Here is a 25,162-nt window from a genome sequence, read left to right as displayed (position 1 = left end):
TCACAGGCGTTGGTAGAAAGGCACACTTCTCTTGTCTTCACCGAAGTAGTGATGTAAACACTAACATGATTAATTACCATAGCTAGCAATGGACATACACTATTTTTGTTCCACTTGAACCCATACTATAGGCTATTCGCTGTCGATGTGACGTAATTAATCGGATTAACTACCATAGCAATTGATGAATACAATTTCGAATATATAGCCCTGCACTTCATCGTTCACGTGGCACCTATGCATTAAACCATAGTTGTCAAAGAAATGCTAATCACTCGCCATGTAAGATTAGTATTTATGAAAAGAGTGGTATTCAATCTATGTTTGGTGACATACGCGGGTGATTAGTGCAATCTGCTTGATGGTAGTTATTGCGATTATTACGTCACTTCGACAGCAAATTGTAGTATAGACGAATCCAACAAGCCAAGTGATGGTCAGAATTTATTCGGCCATTATACGCTGGTGAAGTTGCGTAATTAATCGGATTAATTACCATAGCAATAGGTGAAAACAATTTTGAACATATCGCGCTGCGCTACAAGCAGGTTACACTCATCACCTGTACTGTGTATGTCTGCAATCATAGATTGAATACAATACTGGTCTTTTCAAAGATCTTACAGGTGCAGCATGATATGGTTCAATGAAGAGGTACCGCCTGAACGTATCAGTGTATAACGCGGTATATTCAAAATTGTTTTCACCTATTGCTATGGTAGTTAATCCGATTATTACGTAACTTCGCCAGCGTATTGAATAAAACAGGAGGATGTGAGTTCATAAGGGCAATGTCGGGGATAGGTCACAATCGATGTGGAGAGATGAGAGGTCCGACCAACAGCCATAGCGATTCAACTAATTCCAGCGGACGGTCTGTGGCTAGTAAGGAATCGTCTTTGACCACATGCGCAGATCTGTCTCGTCAGGAAGATATTTAATATCCCGAATTTATAATAGGCCTATGCCTACCAGTTCCATCGTATAACCAGAGAAGATGTAAAAGAAGGAGATAGATCCAGCTATCCTCAAACAAAATATGTGTGTTGCCGCTCATTCAAAAGCAATCACGCTATTTAGGTTTAACAATAAAATACAACAAAAGGGTTCGAACCCATGACGGGTGTGATACACAAGTTGCTGCTTACTGGTTTTAGGGAAAGGTCAGTGTCTGTATACCATCAATACCATGCATACCATGCATACAGATCCTAACATCCAGTTTATTTCAAATAAAATATGACCGAAGTTCCATGGCAAATAATAATTTTGCACGCTTGGTTACGCTTTCAACCTCTACGATTTATGATACAGACTATTTTCAATTATCAAAATATCTTTATTAGGTTTGCAGGAAATGACAGGAAAATACATTAAAACAATAAAATATAGATGATCAAAAATCATCCCGTTTCTAACAAAATCCTAAAACACTCTCCTAAATAATTAATATATATTCCAAAATGGGCGGATTTTTTTGGAATCTTTACAAAACTACATTTCTTTCTTATAGTATCCACGTGCGGTATCCCTGCAGAGCAACATCGGGTACTTAACACACACGTGTCATACTTTCAAGGAATTATCTATAGAAACATTGGATATGGTTTCAATTCTGGAGTGAAAATTAATCAACCGTAGTCGGCAAGGCACATCACATCAAAGGCTACTTTCAAGTAGATGTGTAGCTACTTGAGAATAAAGGAATATGAATAGGTGCGACAGGATAACCTACGGGATTATCTCAAGGATATAATTCCGTTCTTCCTCCATCTTTTTCAACTTTCCTGGTATAACCGATCTGCTAGAGAATATTTGTTACCATGTTTAATAAATTCGTATTTATCGTATAATAAAATGTAGCCAAATGTATATTATGTGTCACACGGTTTTCTGCAGAACCACTAGCAGGCTATGTTACCACATCTATGACAATGACAAAGGTGAATTTTGATGATTTTTACGATCGTCCGGATGAGCAAATCACTGAATGGGTCTTTAGTTCCCTCCTCTCCTTATCCTGCCAATATTATATGAATCAAAGAAAAATAAAGAAAAAATAAAATTAAACAAGAAAAAAAGACAAAGAAAAGAAACAATATAAGAAAAACAATAGAATAAATTAAACTAAATATGAAAAAAAATGATCACGAAAGGAGTCTTTAGAAAATGCAAGAAAATATAAATGAAAAGTTTGAACAATATTTTGTTTATAAAAGTTTGTGTGACCGTAATGAGGCTCGAACTCACCATCTTCCGATCTAAAAAACCAAAGTCTTATGCCTTGCCAAGTGAGCTATGCTCGTGAGATGCGAAATAAAGATAAAATAATACATTGTATACCTGCTTGTGTCGGTAAATGATTTGCTCAAATTCCATAATGATATAATATTGTGGAGGGCGCTAACGTGAAATATGCTATCATCACAGTCGCTTCTATTCCTTATAGACGGGTTTCTACGGTATTCTATATAAATTGCATGTTGAAAATTGTTGCCTTTTAATGTTATGTAAATGTATTGCAGGGCCCCATGTAAGACCAGCTATCGGTTGAATTGGGCTACACTGGATAAATATGAATAAAATAAATAAAATAAATAAATAAATAAATAAAGAGTTATAGTGGAATTTAAGATATTCTTTAGAGTTCCTTTAAGTACTGAGTTACGTATTTCATGTGCAAACTGAAATCTATAATCTCTGATTTACGGCTTCTAACTTTCAATGTTGTCAATGGTGAATGGAAGAAATTGACACTTTCCAAAGATCTCTCCTGAGAAGGCTATTAGACATCAAATGGCCAAAGAAAACATTAAATCAAGACCTTTACGAGAAAACCAAGGAAACAAAGCGGAGTGATAAAATCAAGAAAAGGCGACTCCTTTGTTTAGGACACCTCCTGAGACTACCTGATGATACTCCAGCAAAGCAAGCTCTTTAAGAATACGAACGACATGTAAAACAACCAAGAGGGAAACCAAAAACTACGTGGATATCAGCAATTCAAAAGAGCTGAAAGAAATCAAAGAAGACTTAACCATAAAGAAAGCGACTGAACTTTCGAGAGAGAGACCTACTTGGAGAAACTTTATTTGTGGCGCTATGTCAAACTGCTGACGAGAGGCGTGTATGATGATGAGTTCCTAGAAGGCCTAAATATTTAGGTCTTTAATGAAATTTCCTGTATATCTTCAATACGAACTGTCCAAATTTTCAATTCATGGTCGGCTTTTCATCCCCGTTACACATAATTGAGGAGTATTATAATAGGTCAGCGTCATTCAAACATGATAGTGATAAAATCGGACCCCCCCTCATTAAGTATGAACCCTCATGCATCTTCCTACACTTCAGACCTGTCAGTAGGGGAGACCGGGGTAAAGTGGAACACGGGGCAAAACGAAAACCCCTATTAACTTCTTTATATGTTGCCCTCAATCTCCAAGCTCATGTATTTAGAACACGGCATGCATCCAGCATTGTTTGTGATAGGGGCAATCGAGTGAGTGATTTTTGCAGAAAATTTCATATTTTTCATATGTTTAACCCGATAATTTGTAGAATTATTATTATCTGCCGAAGCACCGTGCTTTTGCTGAATTACTTCGATAGCCATATTAATGACAGATGGGTTAAGCCTATTCTATGCATGGTAACAGGGCTAGCCATACTACAGTTACTGTTCATTTTCCTATACGCAATACACAGTGCTCTCACCATTCACGTGTGACCTCTACAAACAGTGTATATTAGAGGTATAGGCCATTGCCTAGTTAACGTCACTGTGTAAACAATAACCGACCAATATTGTTGTACTCTCTGAAATTCTAGAAAATATAGTTTTGTAACATGTCCTAAATTTTTAGCTAATTTAGATATTTGGAATATTCGCACTTTGGTGTTTTAGTAAGTAAGGCACGGCATGGCCTGCAAAATTCCCTGTGTAAATCGAATGCAACTTTAAGTGACTATCACTCACTTGTAGACCGCTCTCTTCCGAAGGGCATTAAAGCTATACCACTTGACGAATATTTTTTGTACTCAGGCCTACTGTCAATCAAGAATAATGTATACATTACATGTAGGTTTAAAACTGAGTAGGTGGGGCATCTGCAAATGTCCGTACTTCCCTGATATGTAAATGACAGATAACAGCAAAAACATCTCCCATATCTGTCTATAACTTTGGTCAGTGCAGCGAGTCAGGGGATTTCAAATGGGTGATTATTGATTGGCAAGTGCCATATTTGGGCATATAAGTCAGTCCACCATTCAATGTGGAGGATAGACTAGACCCTATCGATTGATTTTCCTGTTACCAGGTTTAAGTACTGCAAAGGTCGAATCACGTTTGCGTACAAGGTAGTGATGCATGTCGGGAGAAATCTCATGTGGTCGGGGGAAAGTGGATGGGGCAAAGTGGAACACAGGAAACATACCCCACCCAGAACTATGCAATAGAAATTCTATGCAATAATAAACTTTTTTAATGTCATTTGTTAGCTGCAGTTATAAGGTAAGATTATAAACCTTAAGTTTTGCCTTGCCTTGCTTCGTAATCCTGTTTGGGCTGGACAAAAAATGATCCACTTTGTCCCGGTCTCCCCTAGACCTATACCGTAAAATTCCGTCTACAAGCATAAGAGACAAGAGACAAGAGGCAGACACTCTCAACAAAAACGTTATTTGGAGTTTGAACAACTATATTACTGATAAAGGCGGCTGTACAAACATGTACATATTTGCAAGACCAATCTATTGCAATGTTTTTGAGAAGGGTATTGGCCTATAAAAAATTACGATAATTTATGGTTTGTGTTTTTGCTTTTGTGTTTCTCTTCTAGAATTTAATGGATATGGTGTTTGTCTAGAAACGCCTCCTAAAACCAGTGCTCCTTCGGGATTGTTTTGCACTTCGTCACCTGGAAGTTTTGAGTGCGATTATCAGTATACGGTAAGTCTATCCTTAATCATTTCAAAATTAAATGGAAATGAAGTATTTTTACCTTTACCCTATGAGGTACTTCAAAAAGTGCAGGTCTTCACGCATTTATATTTTCCCGGCGCTGCATGGAGAAGAAGAACCTGTCTTGTGTTCGAAATCATATGTCAAGTATACCCATAGCCTTAAGTATTTGTTTAGACATAGAACATTAGAACATTATACTCCTGAAAACACATCCCGATAAACCGATAAAGAGAGCTTTGCATAGAAATTATTATATTTCAAGGCATTTAAGGGGCTTTGGAATGGGGGGGGAGAAATGGGAGGAGAAAGACAACTTTTGGAGGGTCAAGATGGGGTGGCAATCGATTTTTGGGGCACATTTAGGGACGCACCATTAGATACTCGGGGGGGTAGGAAGTTGGGGTCGGGGGAAGAAATTTCATGCATTTATTTCATGCATTTATACACAGTTAGGTTTTTTTTTTTTAGTGTTGGTGGGGAAAGTTTTTTTTTGTTGCTCATGTAGTGGGGGAAGTTTTTGTTTGTTGAAAAACTTCCTGCTCCCCCCTGAGTATCAAATGGTGCGTCCCTTACGGAGCACTATTGAAAAAACACTGACTTTAACATACTGACTTACAGCACAACAGTTGTTGAGTTCCGGGTTTGTGATTGTTGGAAATCCAGACTTTTATCCAGCAGGAAAATCAGAAATCATCAATTGAGAGCTTATTTTGGATATTTCCGTGATTTTCATTCATTTAACTGCATTACTAAGCTTTTTCATATAACATTGACAATTGGAATTCCAGTCGTTTTCAGAAGGCAAACTTGAAAAGACACTCGTACTCCTCTATGGTTGTGCACTTGTGTTTTCCAATAGCCCATTCTTGTACGCCCTAAGTAAAATGCCATGGGGAAACTCGCTTTATATTAATATCTAAACAATTTGCCAAAAATGGCTTCTATGTGCAAAGCCGGAGGGGGCAAATAATTTTGGCAGGCTAAGAAACGGGGGAGGGGGCGAGGCAAGCATTTTTTTTGCGTGCCGAGATGGGGGGTGCAAGCAGTTTTGGACCCCGGGTTTTGGACACCGTTTGTAAATTTTACCCCCAGCTCATGATTATTGCACAGTCCCTAAATTTGACATTAGAGTTAATCTTGAAGTATTTGGTCTTGGTGGGGTGGGGTGTGTACGTGTGGGGGGTTCGTTTATAAACACCTGCAAACGTGGACCTTAATCTGATTTACAATCTATATATAAATGGGGTCACACTTCCATGCAAGGACGTCCATGGTTGTCGCAACCAGCCCAAAATGTGCAGCGTGTAAGTCGCCGTTCAAGGCACTGTCCACGTTTGGTAGGGTATGGTGTCGCAAAAGAGGTATCGGGGCTTTGGGAATCTATTTTACCTTTGTTTTTGTTTCCTTCCATCGTATATTTTTATTTATTTTTATTGGGGGGGGGGTCCCGATATATTTCTATTCACAATCTGGGATTCACTTAACTATATTTACGTTCTGTCCACCACCTCTTCTCTGTGTACAATACTATAAATGTAGAATATCTATGCCGTGGTCTTAGAAAATAAGTTAATCCCAAGTTTTATTTCTTATGTTACTCTCAACAATTATATGTTGTGTCAATAGGCTTCCTACTTTCTCTTTCTAGTATGTAAACAGTATGGGTGCATGTTCTCGGTTGGGCCGTTAAACGTCCGTGGGGTCCACGGCTGGTTGTGTATTTTCTGCTCAAATGTCCACGGTTGCAGGTCTTTATATTTAGGGTGTGCGGGGGCTTAATTTCTTTCTGCAACCATAATGGGCCGCAATATATCACTAACCGCATAGTCCGAGGCAATGTTCATTATTGTCAGGGTTAGGGTCTTATGGTTAGGGTTAGGGTAAGGGTTAGGGGTTAGGGTTAGAGGTTAGGGTTAGGGTTCAGGGTTTAGGGTTAGGGTTAGGGTTTAGGGTTAGTGTTAGGGGAAGGGTAAGAGTTAGGGTTTAGGGTTAGTGTTAGGGGAAGGGTAAGTGTTAGGGTTAGGGTTAGCGTTAGGATTATATTCGTATTTATTAGTACTAATATACTAGTAATAGTTTATTGTGTGTATGCACTTTATTCCGTAGTCAATAAGTATCATAAACAAAAACCTTTCTGGCACAACGAATCATAGCACAGTCGTGTAGGCATTACACTTTGGGTACATAGATTGTGGGTTCGAACCCCAGGTAAACCGTTGTAGAATTTTAATTCTATCGATTTATTTTTATTTTATGAAGTAAGAGGAAATAATAATGGTAATAAACTCGTGTTATATCTAGCCTCATAGTATGTACTATGTGTTATCGAATTGCGGCCCATTATGGTTGCAGAAAGAAATTACGCGTGCGGGGGAGGGGTGAGAGTGGGGGCGGGGGGATATTTTGTGGGTTTTACGAAAATATTAACAAACGTTTTATTTTTATATGTTCTCTTCATTTTTCGTAGGATTTCAATGGTTACACCTTTCATAATGTTCCGTATGGACACTCTTATTTTGTAACTGTAAGTAATATTCATGCACACTCTATATTATCATGCATACAAGTAACGCAACAGTGCAAGTTGTAATTCTGCCCAACACGTTTCGATACACTCATGAATATCGATAAGTCAAATAAATGTTATTTTTATCACCCCAGGAAATAGATCAATCAGGATTGTCTATAAAATCATAATTCAAAAGTTCTCAAACAAATCCAATTACGGTGATGTTACATACCGCAATGACTTCTCTTCCGATGGCTTCTGTTGGATGCTGACGTATATAGATGGCGTTTCTAGCAGATGGTCATATTATATATGCGTCATTAGTCATATCATTTGCAATAACCGGGAAATTTAAAATACAGACAAATCATCATGCACCTCACCCCACGTGGCCCACCACATTTACACATACAAATGGCAAATGTATTCCAGAAGTTGATATGATACTGTTTTGATAACTTACTACTAATTTATGATAATTAGACATTTAAAACAACAAGTTTTCATTATCATTACTATTTATTGTAAACAGGTACGTGTGGCCTTCTTGGATACTAGTGGAACTGCCAAGTATTTAGCACCAAGGGAAGGAAGCCTACAAGTCGACACCCCAGGCATGCAATTTTTACATTAAAGCCTTAATGTACGATCTTTTTAAATTTTTAGATTTTTCTTTTTTTCTTCTAAAATGATAATATGCAATCATTATGAAAGTTCCCAATACATTTGGACGCGAAAAACATTGGGAATTTGCAAAGAAACAACATCATAAACTTCACATTTATCACTCGAAACATCTCGCACTATTTGGATTAGGACAGCGAGTGCGGCCTCAGAGTTAGTCTCTTACGCGGCCAGTTTGGTTACGCTCCTTCCACATGTGGAGGAAGCGTAACCAAGCTAGTTTTGTAGGAGACTACGGTTTGCGATCGTGGCCGACATAAAGTCATAATCTAAAATTATGACTTTATGTCGGACCAACAGAAAATCGTCCCGCTTTACTACAAATAGGACGAATTTGACAGTTTGCTCATAGATTTAAGTTAGAACATGTGTAAGTATTACAAATATGCCAAAAAATCGGTTTTGAAAAAAATAAAGGTAAATTCTGAAAAAAGATCGTACATTATGACTTTAACTCCGTTTCGTTATTTTCATGCTATAATCATGATAATAAGATCAAATCTAAATTTAAGTCTTCATGACTTCATGATGATGATGCTGCTGCTGCTGCTGATGATGCTGATGATGCTGATGATGCTGATGATGATGAAATTGATGATGATGATGATCATCATGATGAAATTGATGATGATGATGATGAAATTGATGATGATGATGATGATGATGAAATTGATGAAATTGATGATGATGATGATGAAATTGATGGTGATGATGATGATGATGATGATGAAATTGATGATGATGATGATGATGAAATTGATGATGATGATGATGAAATTGATGATGATGGTGAAATTGATGACGATGATGATGAAATTGATGGTGATGATGATGATGAAATTGATGATGATGATGATGAAATTGATGATGATGATGATGAAATTGATGATGATGATGATGAAATTGATGATGATGATGATGAAATTGATGATGATGATGAAATTGATGATGATGATGAAATTGATGATGATGATGATGAAATTGATGATGATGAAATTGATGATGATGATGAAATTGATGATGATGATGAAATTGATGATGATGATGATGAAATTGATGATGATGATGATGATGATAAAATTGATGATGATGATGATGATGATTGATGATGATGATGATGATGATGATGATGATGATGATGATGATGATGATGAGGATGAAATTGATGATGATGATGATGATGAAATTGATGGTGATGATGATGATGATGATGATGAAATTGATGATGATGATGAAATTGATGATGATGATGATGAAATTGATGATGATGATGATGAAATTGATGGTGATGATGATGATGATGATGATGATGATGATGAAATTGATGATGATGACTTTTTTCTTTGTAGATTGCTTCGAAGAGACAGGGGACCTTGAATACTGCAAAAGGCAACGTAAGTTCTTTTCTGATTATAATTTTATCATGCGCCATGACATTATTGCATGTGCTTGTCGAGTGGAGTTGGGTTGGGTGCTGGAATTTATTGGTGCTTATTATATCAGCAATGATAAGTTACTCAGACCATTTGTGTCATTTTCAATACCTTTCATATACAATACGGGAGACAAGGCAGGTCAATGAATATAGGCAGTTTTATATGCAGGAGAAAACCGGAGAACCCGGAAAAAACATACCATATAGAGCAAGTTAAGTAAGGACTGGAAACCAAATTCACAAAGAGTCATCTGTCATGGGTACTACTGGGCTTGATCCCGCCACCAGTAGTCCCGGTGGGGGGTGGGGGGGTCACTCCCATTGTGGCCTGTACACCATCCGCGATAATCAACTTTTGAAAAGCACCATAAACAAGGATTTAACCCTTGGCTAAAACAATACCCTAAACAGGTGTTTTCACACCCTAAACAGGGATTTTATTCCTTGCATCAAATTTCATACCCTACATTTCATTTCCGCGTATTAGCAATTGCAATTTTGCTACCCTTTTTTCCAATATTTCGTGTTTTTAACACCCTAAACGCGTTACGCGCGTATCGTGCTTACCCACGAAAAACTACCCTTTTTACGCGTTTTTATTATCGCGGATGGTGTACAGGCCACAATGGGAGTGACCCCCCCCCCCCGGGCCAGTAGTGCAAAGCGAGGACACAACCGCTATACGCCAACTCGCAATAACAATAAATAGAGGGGCACCAAGGTGAATTTCATTAAAATAATAATCTGTTTAAAATAAATAATATATTATTTTGAATAAATTTAAACCATTTTCTATATGCATTTTGTACCCTTTGCAGCCATTCCAATTGCCAGTAAACCAACCGATGTTACCTTGATACGTTTCATCCGCCTTAATGACGATTCTGCAGATGTTGTGGTCTCATGGCGGCAACCAATTCAACTCAATGGTTTGCTGGATTCGTTTTTTATCAAAGCCACGTATTACGTACAGGATAGGGTGGCAGCAACAGACTTTGCAACAAGGATGTATGTGAATGAGGTATATAGATTATTGTTAATTTTCATCTCAAAATAAATGAATTTTAAATGTACTTTAATGTATTTGATTGTTATTATTTGCATGTTGCAAATTGCTCGTATACGGTATCTATTCTATAAGGATTGTGTATTTGTTTTTTCAATAGATACTTGTAAAAGTACATAAAATTTTTTTTTTAAAAGCGCAGTGATTTATAGTGCGCTACGCACAGGCACAACGCCTAGATGTTGATCCACAAGCCTCAGCACACTTGACAGGTTACGCTCTACATAATTATCATTAGATTTTACATCAATGTTTGTTGGTTTTATGTATGTACAGACTCAAAGGAATAATGGACGTAACACCGTTTACTATGTTACCTTGGAGGATCTATTACAAAACTCCACCTACACAATAAACGTAAGTAGCATTCTCTTATGATTTATTTTTAAAACCTAAATCACCTGGATCATAAACAAAATATATCGTCAAAGCAGTGTGGTTGTTTTTATGAAGATAAGTGTTGATAATTTCTTTTTCCCCCATAGATTACGACATTTATCTACAATTCTACATTACTTGGGGCTGTGACCTCCATTCCATTATTCATTCCAGTGTTGGGTGAGTATTTTATTGTTCTAAGGGATGAAATCAAAACTCGACCGCCGGTCAAACGGCGGTTCCGTCCGGTTGCTATTGTTCTAAACACTGGAAACCGGACGGAACCGCCGGTCAACCGCCGGTCGAGTTTTGATTTCATCCCTGACTAAATATTACAATATTATTGTAATATTCGAGGCAGAACTCGTTGTTAATCAAATAAATTCAGACGAATACTGAAGAATTGTACATAAATATCAGAATCGTTCCGTAACAAGAATTTTCACAAACGAATGAATAGATTTTATAACCTTATAGAATAAAACAATATTAGAATCTTGTCTCTTTAAATTTTTTGAATAAAGATATAATGAAAATGGAAGTTCCAATCATAATATTCATAAGAATCATCTGTATTCATTCCATTCATACTTTAAAATGTTTATATCAGAAGAAAATTGAGAAAACCCTAAACCGGCCATGCTCTCCTGCGGGATTTTTTTTTGAAATGTTTGCATGCATTTTCCCCTCACTTTGTCTTTGTTTTCTATTTTTCTTTCTTTCCTTTCTTTTTTTCCTTGATTCTTTTATTTTTAATATCAAAAAATATTACTTAAAGTGTTAAATAGGCCTGAGATAGAATTCATTTATAATATGATTGGATGAAATTTAATATGTTTGTAAGAGATTAACATTTTAACATCATTTTTTTTGCTAGAGCCAATAACGACACCACAAACACCAAACACGATACACTTGATACCATCGTCGCCAGTCCTTAGTGCTATAGAAATCTCCGTTGTTGTAGTGTGTGGTTTTATCGCATTCATTATTACAATAGTGGTAATTGTGATAATTCTTGCAAAAAGGCGGGAAGAAAAAGATGATTCAGTGTTCGTTCGCTACCCTGATGACTCCATATATCGTAAACCGTCTTCTTCAGTTTTACATGGTGAGTGTTTGTAACAACATTTCAAACAATACTGAAGTTGAAAGGTTAATAAAATATCGATTATTCAATTTTATCATTTTTATTTTGATTGTAGGTTTTCACTTATTCAAATCGATATACAAATTATACTTAGGCCTACACAAAATACAATGATATTGTAGGCTACTGGTGTAAATTCTTTTATCATATAATTGTATTAATAGTTTTACGAATAGAGGTTGTGCGTGAAATTATTGATTGGCTCCAAACAAAGGATTTTAGCCGGTGTCCTTCACCGTAATTATGGCGCAGTGCAGTCCATTCAATCAAATGTTGTCATCAACCTGAGACGAACTGTCGCGGTAGATTGCAATCATGCAGTCCACCATATTTGTGTTATGATACGTCATATGTGACCCGGCAGCACAAATGAGCCGTAAATTCCCTAAATTGTATTCTGAGTTACGGTGTAAAATGTGTACGAAGGTCATATTCATCGGTAACTTAAGCTGGCCCGACATCCGTCTCATTTCGATAGTCAAAAACTAATCAATAATGCTGTTGTTGAAGTGGATAATAAGCTTCTACCTTAGATGGCTACATAACTTTTAATAGCTCTGGTCTTTGTTTGCCGCCAATTATGACTGTTTGATATTTATTGCCAACAATGTGGAAAAAGAGACACATGTAAAAACGTAAAAAGCTATAATTTTGTTGAAGGAGCAAAGTTTAACAAACCATAACCCCGCTTCTGGATATCGTTTGTGAAGTCAAATGATATACCATGTTTAAGTTTATGATGTGTATTTTTTAAACACGAAATAAAACAAAATTGACCGGGGGAGGAATTTACGGCTCATTCGCCGTGGACGGTCACATATGCACAACCTCTATACAACTTGCAGCATACAATTTATAAAATCTCCATTGCAGATATTGAAGAAAAAGAGATTGATCCAGTATGTGTGGACATCGAAATGGACCGATCTAGACTTAAAGTTGAGGAAGAGTTAGGGAGTGGTCAATTTGGTGTGGTCTATAAGGCATTTGCTTTTGGTCTTTCCGGAGACAAGGAAGAATACATTCCAGTTGCTGTAAAAGGACTCAAAGGTAACGATAAATAACTTGTTTTCTTACGCAATCTTATTGTATGTGTGAAAGATGAGAGGTTAATGCATGGGACTATCAGGGTTTACTATCAGACAGCACAAATCACGCGTATTTGCGCGTTCACGCACTTTCCGTAACCCTTCAAATGCAAAGTGAAAAGCCCAACACGTACAAAATCTTGACTAGAGCAACTGTGCCCTTTGCAAGGGAACGAGGGAAGTTAGGCGGATGACTGTGATGATCTGATCAAGCAGCAATACTGTGCTGGATAAGATTAATTTTAATAATAATACTTTTTTTTAATTTTCATTAATTGCCGTTTTAATATAGCCTACCTTGATCGTGGAAAGCTGGCATTTTGAAAAATTGACCTTTGACCTCTGCATGACCCAATGATCTTAAATGAATTTCAAAATATTTAAAACATGTTGAGAATGTCATAAGGATCATTGCATTTAAATTTCAGCTCAATTGGAGCATTTTAAAAAACGTGACCTTTGACCCATTTATGACCCCTTAATGACCTTAAATAAATTTTGAAATAGAATGTCATAAGGATCATTGCATTTAAATTTCAGCTCAATTGGAGCATTTTAAATAACTTGACCTTTGACCCCTTTATGACCCTTAATGACCTTAAATGAATTTTAAAATATTTTTAAAATGTTTAGAATGTGATAAGGATCATTGCATATAAATTTCAGCTCAATTGGAGTATTTTCGGTTAAGATGACCTTTTTTGACCCCTGTGAACCCTTGGATGACCTCTGACGTTAAACAACCCATAACTTTTGTAGCCAGCTACCCAATACTGCTTGTGACTGAGTTTGGTCGAAATCCGATCAACGATGTGGAAGTAGTAGCAACTTGTGAGAAGAAAGAAGAAGAAAGAAATGGCAAGAAAGAAATAAGTTAGGCTGCCCGCCTAACTTAAATACCAATATATGCAATGATTTGAAATTGAAACAAGAAATGTCTTTAAAAAAGACAATGCCTCAAGAGATTCCAGCGGGCACCATTTGTTATTAGCTTATAAGAGATACTTGAAATGCTAGCTTTAAGCCATCTTGCAATGGTAATAATTCTGATGTATTTAATGCAGGAATACCTGCATGCCGGGTGGTAGTCCGAATAATCAGTCCCAAAGCAAAATATTCATTTACTGACATGATCGATGGGCCCTGCATTTTTCAATACATTGATGCTGTAGCCTTCGTACTAAGTGAAGAAGGCTACACACAAGGAAACTAGGCTATAAGCACGTATCATGTGCCCTGGATGCATATAGATAATAGAGGGCCTCCTTCAACTCCCAACTTGTGACCACAGAAATAGCTTAATAACCGTGTAGGAAATTGTGTAGGAAAAAATTGAAATTTGGACACCAGAAACTTCAGGTTGAAAGTCAAAAAGTGTCAATTGGTACACCTTTATACAGAAGTTATCATACAGTGATAGTAAGATTATTTCAAATAAAATCTCTTTTCTGTAAAATTGATTGCTGTGCTGAAAAATGTTGCATAATGGGTACTTGCTTTTTTTTGTACAGTAATTCATTGTAAGGTACCGTCAATGATGGTCACAGAATTGGGAAAAATACATTTGCCCACAACTTTGCTAATTGTTTTCCTACAGACATGGTTGACCCCTCATTTTTTAAGTTAAATAATCACCTTTCTAAACAAAACAATTTAAGGCTGCTTGGAAATTTAATGATCATACCTAGCATGGAGGACAGGCCTAGGCAAAAAAAACCTTTTTTTCTAATAATTTCTCTGCAAGCGTCATTTATGTCGACAAATTGTTCGCAAATCCACAGCAGGGTTGCAAATATACCATATGTCACTCCGAGTGCGACAATTTGTACAGATAAATTTATCACATGTGTTTTTCTATTAATTTGGCCATTCGTCTGCATATTACCAAAAGTAACGTCATTTATGTCGACAAATTGTTCGCAAATCCACCGGTTAGTTTTAAGGATATAATACATGGCATAAAATATGACACCAGGACCAAAAAAAGTACTAAAAAGGCTACTTGGAAATTTGATGATCATACCTATAGAAAAATTATCAAATTCGTGTACATCGTGTAACATACTCTTTGCGTGGCTGTGCGTAGTAAGCAGTTGTACGCAGATAGCCTCGCTAATATGGACGCGTCGAGTAGCGTTTGTTCGCGCGTGTAGTTAGTATGATTAGTCGCGGAGTAACAAGCGTAGTTGAATGTTCCACGATGTTCACGAATTTAATATTTTAATCTAGCATGGAGGAAAGGCCTAGGCAAACGAAACCCTTTTTTTCTAATAATTTCTCCGCAAGCGTCATTTATGTCGACAAATTGTTCGCAAATCCACAGCAGGGTTGCAAATATACCATATCATGCATAATGTCACTCGGGGTGCGACAATTTGTACAGATAAATTTATCACAGGTATTTTTCTATTGTTCACAAATCCACCGGTTAGTTTTAAGGATATAATACATGGCATAAAATATGACAATTTATCAAAATAAATTTATAATGAACGCTTTTGTGGATATTTGCCAATACAATATACATCTGGCATATGTATATGATTTATGTCTTCAGTACGAATTCAGCTGAGTTGTAGTAAGAAGCTACAAATTTCAAATGTTTGAGGACTTGTTCTCATTGCTTACCTGTATTTTCACATCATATTTTGTGGTCAAAATGATTACAAAGGTGTAAATTTGCAATCATTTCGTCGTGTGTACGGCGAACGTTGTCAGTGCTACTACTTCAATAGTGAAACAGTTGACGCAAAATTTCTCCAACATGGCGAATCTCCAATGCTAATTTACGTACCCTTATCAGCAAAAATACAGCTGATTTAGCCAAAGTCAACATGGGGTCATCATGGGAAAATCAGTAAGCTTAACCCATAATAGCTCGACGCGATGCTTAACCTGAGACGAATGTTGGGGAGACCGGGACAAAGTGGAACACATTTTTTTATCCAGCCCAATCAGGATCACGAAGGAAGGCAAGGCAAAACTTAAGGTTTACAAGATACATATTTGGTGCATACGCACCAATATGAACCTCGCGCCAATCGGGCCGTCTTCACGTACCAGAGGTAAAGTTTGACATATCGCACGACTCTGGGATATTTGGTTAAACAGATAGAGGGTTAAGGCAGCTGTGTACTCGCAGATATGCATGTAGTAAAAGTGCCATAACTTTGTAATTAGTCACGCAAGACATATAAAAGTATACATTTTTATAAAGGCAATACATCAATGAATCTTAATATAAATACAGATTTGGTGTAAAAACAACAATTATGAAGAAAATCACAAAAAGTGAGTTTTTGGCAATTTTTGTTCGGTACATCATAACAAAAAGCACTCTTTCCAAAACATTTCGTGTTTTTTTTTCTTAATCTTGAGACACCATTCCAAAAACGATTTTTTTAGTTTTTTTTGGCCTTTTTTTTGATATTGACCTTATAAGTTTTGAACTTTTTAAAATTCACAAACGTCTATTTGCACAAAATGATGCCTAAAATCGAAAATAGACCAAAATATAAAAAAATGAGGAAACCGTTTCTTAAGTCGATCATGCTTTTTATGATGAGCATAATTGCTTACCTATAGATGCTGTATTTATTGAGTTATCGTGTACCTAAATCGTCATTTTACCGAGAAAATGAACATTGAAATAAAAGCCGTTGAAGATTAAAATGGTCACATTTTGCACTTTGATCGAAGCTCACAGGAGAATGCGGCAGTTCTCGTTTTTCTACCTTAAATCCACAGCCCCTTGAGAAGTTTGGGCGAAATCTATTCATATCTTGATGTTTAAATCCGGGGAAAGAACTTGAAAAAATTCACATTTTATCAGCTAAAACGGAGACATTTGACCGCCAGGTTTTTATGAAATCAGTGCTTCCGTGCTTCCATAAGATGCGCCGCGCATGCAGATAAGCGTTGCGTATGCGTATGCGTAGCGTATCTGTGCGTTAACAAATTGCGCGTCTACAAAACGCGATGCGTTGATGCGCGCATACCCCGATGGTACAACAAAGATTTTCTTTCCTTTTAAATTGCGGAAACAGTGAAATAGTGAAATAAAATTCATAAAATAGAGCAGTTGGAGTTAACAAATCTGGATTTTCTTTCCTTGTATTAATAAAAAACATAACAAAGTAAATGCATTTCAAAAAAGCTCAATTTCGCGAAAGAAACAATGTCTAGAGTACACAGCCGCGTTAAGTGCACAAAGTACAAAAAAGTAACTATATCTCATTAACAATGATCCTACAGATATGCGACCACTGACTTTTTTGTTCCTTATGACCAGAGTAAAAGTTTGACATATCGCACAACTCTATGTGGTATATTTGGTTAAAGGGGCATTTCGTGATCCACAGCCTCATCCCCCCACTTTTCTCAAAAAAAGTTGAGATTTTTATATCACTGGAATACTCGGGCTACATAATGTTTATGTACAAAATATTTCTTGCAGATTAATTCGTTTAGCAAAGATATCGCGAAATTTGAATTTCGTTCTGGTGCACCAGAACGAAATTACAACGTATTGTCTATGGAGCAGTGTAATACACATAATCATGCATAACTCGCAAACGCAAAATCGGAATCAACTGAAATTTTGGGAATATGCTTCTTTCGTGGATATGTACTGAAAAATGCCATAAAAAGAGGATGCTAGGATCACGAAATACTCCTTTAAAAAGATAGAGGGTTAAATGCACAAAGTAGAAAAAAGTGACTATATCTCATTAACCAATGATCCTACAGATATGCGACCACTGACTTTTTTGTTCCTTATGGCCAGAGGAAAAGTATGACATATCGCACAACTCTGTGGTATATTTGGTTAAAAAGATAGAGGGTTAAATGCACAAAGTAGAAAAAGTGACTATATCTCATTAACTAATGATCCTACAGATATGCGACCACTGACTTTTTTGTTCCTTATGGCCAGAGGAAAAGTATGACATATCGCACAACTCTGTGGTATATTTGGTTAACAAGATAGAGGGTTTTAACCTTTGTGCATTTAAAAATGCACAAAGTAGAAAAATAGAAAAAAAGTGACTATATTTCATTAACCAATGATCCTACAGATATGCGACCACTGTCTTTTTTGTTCCTTATGGCCAGAGGAAAAGTATGACATATCGCACGACTCTGTGGTATATTTGGTTAAAAAGATAGAGGGTTAAATGCACAAAGTAGAAAAAAAGTGACTATATCTCATTAACCAATGATCCTACAGATATGCGACCACTGACTTTTTGTTCCTTATGGCCAGAGGAAAAGTTTGACATATCGCACGACTCTGTGGGATATTTGGTTAAAAAGATAGAGGGCTAAATGCACAAAGTAGAAAAAAGTGACTATATCTCATAAACCAATGATCCTACAGAAATGCGACCACTGACCTTTTTGTTCCTTATGGTCAGAGGAAAAGTTTGACATATCGCACGACTCTGTGGTATATTTGGTTAAAAATATAGAGGGTTAAATGCACAAAGTAGAAAAAAGTGACTATATCTCATCAACCAATGATCCTACAGATATGCGACCACTGACTTTTTTGTTCCTTATGACCAGAGGAAAAGTTTGACATATCGCACGACTCTGTGGTATATTTGGTTAACAAGATAGAGGGTTAACTGCATGAGTGTGATGTTCTATGAGCTTGGCGATTGAGGGCCGCATATATAAACGTTAATGGGGGTTTTCCGCTTTGCCTCGTGTTCTACTTTACCCCGGTCTCCCCTAAATATTCGTTCTAGTTGAACTATTTAGGTGCCGTTCACAAAAAAATTCGACATTTTTGTAAGGCGGTGGGTGCAGGCCCTCTAAATATCCCTAAAATCCTTTACAGATACCTTATTTCAGATTAAATTCTTTAAAACAATAAAAACTTTACACATTCAAAGCTTTATATTCTTTTCAAAGTCCATAATCACTCTTCAAGACAAACATTTTACAGCAACCCCGTATAAAGAATTTATGACCGTCCCTGCCATTTTCTTTTCTAATGCATAATTCATTAGCCCGACAAGCAGACACATTCAGCATTTTGTACCGTAAGAATTTCGTGGCAACATGGAAAACGTAGCCCAAACCTGAGCGCTATTAATATTATAATGAAAGACAAAGATAAAAAGACCAGTTTGCGTCTGACGTCACTGTCAATCAAATTCTCTACGATCCTTGATTGGCTAATATCGCGTATAAGGAAGGTCGATTCATCTGGCTGGTGCCGATCGGAGAAAAGGAATAGCAGTGAATGGCGAGGATGGCGAAAATTACGTACTTTTACAAGGCGAAAAGCAACTTTTCAAGGCATTGTGGACATGGTGCCTTCGGTTATGAAAGTTTCCTACTATAAAGACCTAACTTTTGAGATGGTTTGCATGTCGAAAGGTACAAAATTAACAATAAGGCGCCCGGTTATAAATTCGCGTTCAGCAAGTCATCATCACGACACTTGTAAACAAACCGTGCTCGGAGTTTGATTGACAGATGACGTCAGACGCAAACTAGTCTTTTTATCTTTGTCTTTCATTATAGAGTACTTGACAGAATGATTTGTCATGGCAATCCGGCTATTATTCCGCCCAATAGTCGTGTTTTAGGTTCCAATTCCAATACATACTGCTTTCGGCAGAAAAAACTGATATTTTCATTTGGTATAGTGATAGACGAATATTTTCCCTTCTTATTCAGAGAATGAACCATGGGATTACGGCTGTAGGTAGTAGGCGAACTAGTCAATAGTAATAAATAGTATTTACTAGCGAAAATTTTTGGTCCGCCCACACACCTCCACCCCCCCCAACACACCCCCACACACACACTCTTTAGATCCTTGAGCACTCTGTCGAAACAAAATTCGGGTTCACAATTCAGTGATATTCAGACACACATTGTTAAAATTTTAGTTTTATACCCCTTCAGATGAAAAATTCATAATTGAAAGGGTACAAAAAACTGAGGAATATACCCTTTCATCTAAGAAAACCCTGCTATCAGCACATTTTTGTACACAATGTTTTGTCTATTTGCACCGCCAAACAAAAAGCAATGTATATAGGCTAATTGGATCGTGTCTATTTCACTTACAACATTATATTTCCAATAACTTGCTCTGTCAGTGTAACATAAGTTACATAACTATTAGTGGAAATGGGTCGTGTTTCCGAACTACGAATTAAATATCTGAATTTTGATGAATTTGACCTGATAATTCATTTTAGGTTATGGTAAATAGATTGGCTACGTACTGCTACCTACCTAATTCACGTAATAAGTCGTATACGTATATTAGTGTGTTTTATATAAAAGTCGTATCTTACTATAAATAGGCTAATGTTGTATGTATGTTTGTGTGTTAGTATGAAGATTGAAAGGCTCCGTCAGTTTGGATCCAAATGTCACCAAATTCATACGGGAGATTAAGAAATATACGCGGAATGCATTGCACTTTATTTGGTTGAAAACGGTCAAGAATTGGCTGCAAAAACAGTGAAAATATGGGTAAAAACGGTTTTTTTTGTTATGAAAATCGGTTGCCAGCCTTCGCGTCACTGCAGCTGGCAGGCAGCGCGTCGGCGCCCCGTGCGTAATGCGCACTACGCCATTAAGCGAGTAAATGGCGCAAAGCCACGCGACTTGCAACCCAGAGACCGGTGGACATGATAATACGGAAAGGAGTGAAAAGAGGACAACAAGGTACATGGGCGGATCACGGGGTTATGATAACGGGTGAACACGACACAATACGGGTTTAAGTAACTATAAATGAAAACGGGAACAAAAGAAAGAAGGAAAGAAAGAAACTAATCAGGAAATGTAAGGAAAAAAAGCTAAAATAATGTGAGAACAGAATTAAATGAATACGGAAAACGCGAAATCACAAGCAGCTAAATAAAAAAGAAGCTAAAAGGGAAATGTAAGAAAGAACAGATTTAGAAAATAATTGGAACGGGGTTAAATAAAATACATGGAAACAGAAAACCAGCTAAGCAGCAAATATTTTTTTTAATGGGAACAAAGTAGCCCTATGTAGAAGAAACTGAAACTAGACTTAGCTGTGGTCTAAGACCATGAACACAGCCGTGTTGTGACCCCTAATGACCTTTGACCCCAAAATATATGAAAACGCCCATAGACATTGGCTAATGCCAATGCATGGGTGCACGTGGCACCACTTTGCTATGTTATTTGTGGCAGAAGGGGCATTTTGAAGGTTTTTCGTCTCAGACCGGAAGTGACCCCTTAATGACCTTTGACCCCAAATAAAAAAATACCACATATGAATTGGGTAACCACAATTCATGTGTGAACATACCGTTACTGTCCTATGTTTTTCTTAGCAAATAGAAAATTTTGAAGGTTTTCGTTTTACACCGGAAGTGACCCCTTAATGACCTTTGACACCAAATCTGTGAGGACCCCATAGACACTGGGTAATAACAATGCATATGTGCAAGTGGTATCACTGTCCTACGTAATTTGTGGGAGAAGAAGCATTTTAAAGGTATTTCGTTTTATACCGGAAGTGGCCCTTTAATGACCTTTGACCCTAAATAAAAAAAATACCACATATACACAGGGTAACTACAATTTATGTGTGAACATACCGTTACTGTCCTCTGTTCTTCTTAGCAAATAAAATTTTTGAAGGTTTTTCGTTTTATACCGGAAGTGACCCCTTAATGACCTTTGACCCCAAATCTGTGAGGACCCCATAGACACTGGATAATAACAATGCATGTGTGCAAGTGGTGTCACTGTCCTACGTAATCTGTGAGAGAAGAAGCATTTTGAGTTGAAATCACGTTTTTGACCCCTATGACCCTTGTGTGACCTTTGACCCCATGAGTTTCATATGACATGTAGGGGCATGGTCAATGATGCTTGTGACAAAGTTAGGTCAAAATCGGTGTAAGCATAAAAGTGCTAGAGCAAATGTAGTGGTCGGCAGAAAGAAAGAAAGAACCTGTAAGAAAAAAGACACAGCCGTGACTAACGTCACGGCTGTGTAAAGAAAGAAAAAAAGAAATGTAAGAAGGGACAGATTTAGATAAATAAAATGTACCTTTTTAATGATTCTACCTGTTCAGTAATAATTATTCCTCCTGCTTTAGTGAACGCTCCGTTTAGTCATCTAGCGGGGACCCGTGCGAAGCGCGGGTGTCCCGCTAGTGCTTATAAGTTGTGGTAATCCAATGATCTAATGTTACATTTGGAAGAGATGTAGTAGATATACAGCCTGTCTCAAAAAAAAATTGTGCAAGTGAAAAGCGCCCTCTATGGCAATTAGAAAATACCGTTGTGATATGATGCTTACATCACCGTCAAGGGCGCAGTCTTAGCTCTCAGATGCCGTTTGTTCTGTTCAATTTGCTTGTTTCGATCTCGAGATATGTTTAGTTAACCACGATAAGGTAAAATCACAATTGTGCCACTTTTACTAGGGAAGAGGGTTACACAAGTAGGCCCTATCAATGATGATAGCTGGTGTTGATGTGTTTAATGCACTCCCCCTTCGGGGCTCGTGCATGAGACGCTTCCAACCTCAGCGCGCATGCATTATTTTGTCTAATTTCTCTCCCAACAAATAATACGCGTTCATTAACCTATAAGTTTGCAATATTTGTTTGTCTTTTAACATGTCTTGAGTGACAAAGAAAACAGTATCAATCATGATAAAATCATTGACATGCACATGTATTTACTTTTAAAGCAAAATGTGAAATATCTGTTTCTCTTTTAACCTGTTTTAAGTGGAAAAAGAGAATCATATAATACATGTATCATGATAAAACAGTAAAAACAGTAAACACTATTTTTATTGTTGTGTTGTATAATTGATGCGTTCTTTTGATTTTAAGAAGGAACTCGTGATAAACTTGATGCTATCATAGACTTACATGTACAGTCCTCTTGATCTTCCCTAGTAAAAGTGGCACAATTGTGATTTTACCCTTTCGTTGTTAACTAAACATATCTCGAGATTAAAACAAGTAAATTGAACAGAACAAACGGCATTTGAGAGCTAAGACTACGTCCTTGACGTTGATATAAGCATCATGTCACAACGGTATTTTCTAATTGCCATAGAGGCCTTTTTTACTTACACAATTTTTTTGAGACAGGTTGTATAGTCATAATAATAATAAAAAAAACCTCCGTAATAAGCATCCAAAACTGACCGGTTCCAGTCTATGCAGAATTTTAGATCATGCAGATTCTCTAAAAGTTGTTACGAACCACAAATGCGTCTATTTCATCAATTTGACCTTGAGAAGTTGAGCTTTTATCTGTTCCAATCATAATTTCTATAAGCAGATAAGAGAATCGAATAGTTTGCAAACTCTTCCACGTTTTGACGATGATAAAGAACCACGGTGAAGCAGATATTTTAGATATCTTAAAAGAAATGGATACTAAAAGAAAACAGATATTAACTTTGCTGTTACATGGCATAATCTCACATTTGATCTTTTTTCTGAAGGCAATGCAACCCGTGCAATGAAAGAAGATTTTCTTGATGAAATCAAACTGATAATTGAAATCGGATCTCACCCAAACATTCTGACGATACTTGGCTGCATTACAGCGGACGAACCGTATTATCTTGTCACTGAGTTCATGAAATACGGAGACCTTCTGCACTTCCTGTGGAGATGTCGAGAGGTAATACTTCAATTCAATTTGTTTACGTCGAGTAGTGTCCTCGAACTAAAGTCTGCACAAAAAGTAACTCAGCTGTTATAAATACGCCTATAGATTCAGAACTAATAATTGTTTTCACAATATTTCAACATAGCGAGAAGGATGATTTATTTACACGTATTTTGATACCCCATTCGTCAAATGTCGTTCAATATTAACAACAAAGTAGTGCTTTTACAGAAAAATACCCGAATTTAAAAGTTGCAGTTTACAGCGATCAATGGTTATAATGCCAGAGCACTGTAAACACGTAAAGCCCGCCAATATCTTCGCGCTTACTTCAAATCAATACAAATAACTGCAACTTTTAAATTGGGATATTTTTCTTTCAAAACACTGCTGTATTGTCAGTATTGAACAAAATTGGACAAATGGGGTATCAAAATGCGCGTAAATAAATCATCCTTCTTTTTATGTTGAAATATTGTGAAAACAATTATTAGTTCTGAATCTATAGGCGTATTTATAACAGCTGAGTTACTTTTTGTGCAGACTTTATACGAGGACTTCTCAGAGCTCACTGTCCTGCATAAATGCTGTCCCAATGTCAATTGTATTAAAGCTATATAATAATATATTACGCTTTTACGATTTCTATCAAATTTTGATTTAATCATTATTTTTACAAAATACAATATGCGTATATGTTTACGGCATTTGATTTCTTTGCGTTCGTGAGCTTTGGGAATTTGATTTCTTTGCAATCGTGCCTGTTGTGATGTTCTATGATCCGGATGGAAATGCCGTCATCATGCAAAATAACAATATCGTGCTTTACATGGGTGACAAGAATGTTTGAATGAATCCCATCGGGTGAATGATCTCGGATGTCATGTAATAACTGTCACGGAGGTTTTATTAATTAATACAACATGTACGTGTAAGTGCATAATAGCTGCTCTGTGAACATTTAGCAATTTACACACAGTATTTTGTACCCATTTAACACATGGCAGCTATACACAAGGCAGCTATTTCACTTACCCACAGCAGCAGACGATAAGCAAAAATTCATGTTTATGCATTAAAAAGCTCAAATATTATTATTTATTATCTTTACCCAGGGTAAGCCCGAATCAGCTTGAAGCGGTTCTAACCGGTGCCCCGCAATATACATAGTAAGGGAGTGTTCAGAAATACTTTGGTGGGGGTGGGCTGGTAAAAAGGGAGGGGGGG

At 36.9% G+C, this 25,162-nt stretch overlaps 1 protein-coding gene across 1 annotated transcript in view; it reads left to right on the top strand.

The window, feature by feature from the left end:
• LOC140158405 (uncharacterized) overlaps positions 1-25,162 on the top strand; it is a 65,305-nt gene that overhangs the window by 20,421 nt on the left and 19,722 nt on the right. The window contains exons 4-13 of the mRNA XM_072181497.1: positions 4,845-4,954; positions 7,437-7,493; positions 8,011-8,092; positions 9,512-9,556; positions 10,416-10,618; positions 10,940-11,020; positions 11,149-11,221; positions 11,919-12,152; positions 13,065-13,241; positions 23,766-23,947. Coding sequence (XP_072037598.1) covers positions 4,845-4,954; positions 7,437-7,493; positions 8,011-8,092; positions 9,512-9,556; positions 10,416-10,618; positions 10,940-11,020; positions 11,149-11,221; positions 11,919-12,152; positions 13,065-13,241; positions 23,766-23,947 — 1,244 coding nt within the window. The remainder of the gene's footprint in view (positions 1-4,844; positions 4,955-7,436; positions 7,494-8,010; positions 8,093-9,511; positions 9,557-10,415; positions 10,619-10,939; positions 11,021-11,148; positions 11,222-11,918; positions 12,153-13,064; positions 13,242-23,765; positions 23,948-25,162) is intronic.

The sequence above is a fragment of the Amphiura filiformis genome, chromosome 8 (genome assembly GCF_039555335.1).
Source record: "Amphiura filiformis chromosome 8, Afil_fr2py, whole genome shotgun sequence".
Classification (NCBI taxonomy): domain Eukaryota; kingdom Metazoa; phylum Echinodermata; class Ophiuroidea; order Amphilepidida; family Amphiuridae; genus Amphiura; species Amphiura filiformis.
This window is presented reverse-complemented; position numbering and strand designations above follow the sequence as displayed.